This window comes from Aplysia californica, unplaced genomic scaffold (genome assembly GCF_000002075.1).
Source record: "Aplysia californica isolate F4 #8 unplaced genomic scaffold, AplCal3.0 scaffold00823, whole genome shotgun sequence".
Classification (NCBI taxonomy): Eukaryota; Metazoa; Mollusca; class Gastropoda; order Aplysiida; family Aplysiidae; genus Aplysia; species Aplysia californica.
This window is the reverse complement of record NW_004798093.1, coordinates 144047-148513: the sequence shown is the minus strand read 5'-3', so window position 1 is coordinate 148513 and position 4467 is coordinate 144047. Positions and strand designations below refer to the sequence as shown.

Here is a 4467-nt window from a genome sequence, read left to right as displayed (position 1 = left end):
GCCCTCATCGTGTCGGGTATCGTGGAGTCCTTGTAGATCACCCCCCCACCCCGCCTCCTTTTTTTCTCCCCCTCTCTCTTACTTAAAATGTATTTTTAGCGTTTATTTTGAACGAATCTGTGCGCGCGCAATTTACTCCTGCTCGACGGAGAAAAACTTTGTTTTTTTCAAGAAACGCGTATCACAGCTGTCACTTATCAGGAGAGATAACCCAGGCATTTTTGGCGTTTTTCCCAATTCAGGTGCTAAGAGTGCAGAAGAGTAATATCTTACGTCATTAATACAAGAAAACCCCCAGCAGCCGTGGCAAAGGGAGACAACTCATACAAAGTGTTGTATGAATTTTTTTCATGAGGTATTACCGCCCCTTTACAGGTGAAATCTGCCTATTATAAAGGCTCTTGATTTTGCCAATTTTTGGTCAGGCTATGTAAATTGAGATGTTTGCTGATTTTTTAAGATCAACCAGTTCTTTATCTAAAAAAAAGCATGGTGACAATTGAGAAAGTCTTTATTCTCCTTGTAAATTGCCTTTGAAAACATGAGGGTATAGTGAATTTTCACAATAATTGTCGTTTTTCTCAAAATGTAATTTTTTTGCAGTTTTGTTTTCTATTCCTTCCATAGTTTTCATCCTTTTGACATGAAACATTGAGTAAACATAGATAGCAAGGCTACCACCAATGTAAGAGAGAGATAGTTGCGAAAAGAGTAACACTTTTCCATTGGTAAGCGATTACGCAACCTAATTTTTTAAATAATTTTTTTTTTTAATACATTAGGAAAATTCTTTTTTTTCTTCTGCACTTATTTTTTTTTTAAACTCGCCATTACGCTAATAGGGTCTGGTTCAGGTACACTCCCACAATATTTGGTCAAATTTGGTCAGTAAATAAGAAAGCCTTAGGGGTTTGAAATTCATTGTTTATTTTTAAGACGGCGGCCGTTTCCACAGCAACCGCTGTAGCTATGCCAAAATAAAATTGCGCATTTAGAGATTTTACTATGCCTAACTTATATGTGTACTTAGATTTGATCTCGGGCAACAAACACAGAAAATGGTCCTCAAGGGTCGCTCCTCCCGCCACCACAGTACATGTACATGAAATACAATTTTAAAAAACAATCTAGCAAAAGCTGCGAAAAAAAGTTGGCCTTCTAATAATTATGAGTATCTGAAACAGAAATACTAAGACTATCATCAAAAACTACGCCCATCACTCTTTATGGAGAACTCCTTGCAGAAATTAATAAATTCTAGTACCTTGGCAGCATTACATCCAAAACTGCAGACTGCTTTGACGACGTTCACCAAGACTTAAAAATGCATGGAATGCTTTTGTGAAATTATAAACTATTCGGAAGTCAAAGGTCATTTATTTGGAGACGGAACTAAAAATATACTATAGCAATATATTGGCTGTATTGACGTATGGTTCAGAGATATGGAAAACAAACAAAACAATCCAACGAAAATTAAAAAGCTTATAAACAAAATGTTTACGAAGAAGTCTATTAATAAAATGGCATGAATTTATTACAAATAATGAAGAGTTGGGAAGAGTCAGTATTGAAAATAACAACACAACCATAAAAAGGAGAAGATGGAGATATATAGGACGTCGAATTCCGGTTTTCTGCATGTGAAAGCAAAGCACCTAACTGCGACACCAGAGATGCCGTTCAAAAGCAAATGCAATAACAACAAAAATATAATATCAAAAGCAACAAAAACAAAAATTAAAAACAACAACAACAACAACAACAACAGCAGCAGCAGCAACAACAAAAAGAACCACAGCAACAGCAGCGGCAGCAACAAATTTAAAATAGATTTTTCACTTTACTTTCACGTCAGAAATCGAACTCATGTCTTCTATTTGCAATAGCTAAGAAACTAACTGTTGCACCACAGACGAATTAAAATAGCAATATAGACAGTTTTATACATATAAAAAGACAGTGTTGTATACATATAAAAACAAGGGCAAAAAGGGCACTGGCATAGTTTTTGTAAAAACGTTTATTAGAACACAGATATAATACAAACATTTCCAGGTGTGGAACTGATGCAGCAAAACAATCACTTTCTTGGTCTCCTTCCATTTCGTTTGATTTACCCAAAAAAATTGTTTTAAATGAACCAGTGATCACACACACATACACGCACACACACACACACACACACACACACACACACACACACACACACACACACACACACACACACTCACACAGACAGAGAGAGAGAGAGAGAGAGAGAGAGAGAGAGAGAAAGAAGGAGAGACAGAAAGAAACAAGGAAAGAGAGAGAGAGAGAGAGAGGGGGGGGGGAGGGGGGGAGAGAATCTCTGTTTACACCGAAGCCTAATCAGAAAAAAACATGTCTCCCACACTGTCCCTGTCTCTTACTGAAAACGAAAGTGAAAGGAAATAAGAGCAGGTGGGTGGGAGTCATTGTTTTGTTTCCATCACAGTCATACACACAAACATAAACACACACAAACGTACACACATACAAACACACACACACGCACACACACACGCGCACACACACACACACACACACACACGGGAGACATTGTTCGTTTCTATCACCGTCACCACAACTACAATGTATAAATCACTGATAAATCTGCTGTAACTGCTGCACACTCATGATACATAGTAGAATAAAATGTTGTCTTTTCTAAACACATTTGGAAATGGCAGATAATACGTATAAAAATGATGATCTTAGCAGCACATATCAGTATCTGTTGAATTATTGCAGCATTGTGCTGTCTCTTCAAACTACATCATGAAATGATAGATAATACATGTATTTCTACAATCTTCACTGTACATACGAGCATCAATTGAATTATTTCCTAATGATTATGTCATTTCAAACCACATTGTGAATCGCTAGATAATACTTATAAAAATGATAAGCTTTAAAGCACTTAAGAATATTGGTTGAACATTGGACAATAATACTATCTTTTTAACCACCCCAAGAAACTGCAGATAATGTTCGTTATAATCTTGATAGAATATTATTGTATCCGTTGAACCCACTTATGAAATTGCAGATAATGCTGATCTTCATTGCATCATTTTACCTAAAGAAATGGAAATGCATCAAAATATTTTATGACCCAAAAAGAGTTTTTTTTGTTTCGTTTTTCTCTCAATCCCCCTTTTTCCCAGTACATGTATTACGTCCATTCACATAGGGAGCATTTTACGTCAATTCGATGGAGCCCAATTGGAGGTTTGTGTGAGAAACAGATCTATCTCCCAGGTCGCAGCACGCTCTGTCGGTGAAGGTTCTAGCAAACGTTGTGCACATGCCCTCATCGTGTCGGGTATCGTGGAGTCCTTGTAGATCAGAGGGAGATAATCCACCCTCATCTTCGCCCTTTCCCGGAACAACAGTAAGAACAGAATCCTGCCGAGAGCGAAACTCTCTAGTTTATAGACGTCTTGAACAGGTTGACCTTTGGTAAACTCCGGGCCCAGGTAGGCAGGGGTTCCAAACCATCTGGTGCAGCTTTTCTAGTTCTCAGGCAGTCTCCGAGCAAAACCGAAGTCACATAATCTGGCCATTTCTCCAGATTGATGAATGAGTACATTTTGTGGCTTCACGTCATCGTGCACAATTCGGCGCTGATGGAGATAGGTTATTAAGGCGCTGACGGTCTGAGTGAAGTAGCGAATGACATCAGAGCTTGTGAGACGAGGTAGGGCACTGACTAGATCCGAGCTGTGTGGCTCCGACACGAGATCTAGGTCTTCTCGACAGCTGAGAGCTTTCTGTAGTTCAACGATGTTTGGATGACTCAGCTCTTTTAGGATGGTTACCTCGTTGAGGTAGACAGACAATTTCTTGAGTTTATCACTAAGGCTTTCCATTTCATCGTACACGATCTTTTTCAGAGCTTTCTTCTTGCCTTCTGTGCTAGACTTTTTTTTCTGCCAGGACGACTTCTGAAGACGCGCCCCTCCCCAGAACACGAAGTTCTCTTACACCTAAAGCCTCCGCTGCACTCACACGGTGACTCTCAACGAACTTCGGCAGTCGAACACACGCCATTTTGGACAATCTGTAGTTCACACAACACCTTCAAGATATCATACCAACAACAGATGAACGACGTGTCGCTCTGTAGATTCTTCAAATGCAAATAAATCCCAGAAAAATAACGAAGGATTTCAGGGAAATTCACATAAGCAATGTTCATCCACAGAGAGTCCAATGTGTGTGTGTGTGTAAAACAATACACAGGAATTCACAAGAGGTCTCTCCGTAACTGACCAAAGGAAAGTGAACCTCGAAGAGGAGCAATTAAGTCCGGTAAAATTCACACCACGAATGCTGAAGCACAATGTCCAATTGGTGTGAAACAATACACAGGACTTCACTCAAACTTTTGAGAAACTGTCCCAACAGGAGGTGACCACAGTATGCTCCGTAGACGGTTCA

General features: G+C 39.2%; 1 protein-coding gene across 1 annotated transcript; it reads right to left on the bottom strand.

The window, feature by feature from the left end:
- Window positions 1-3539: 3539 nt before the first annotated feature.
- LOC101851679 (cyclin-dependent kinase 1-like) lies at window positions 3540-3896 on the bottom strand. The gene has a single exon (XM_005109863.1). The coding sequence runs from the start codon at window positions 3894-3896 to the stop codon at window positions 3540-3542; it is 357 nt and encodes a 118-aa protein (XP_005109920.1).
- Between the last annotated feature and the right edge of the window lie 571 nt (window positions 3897-4467).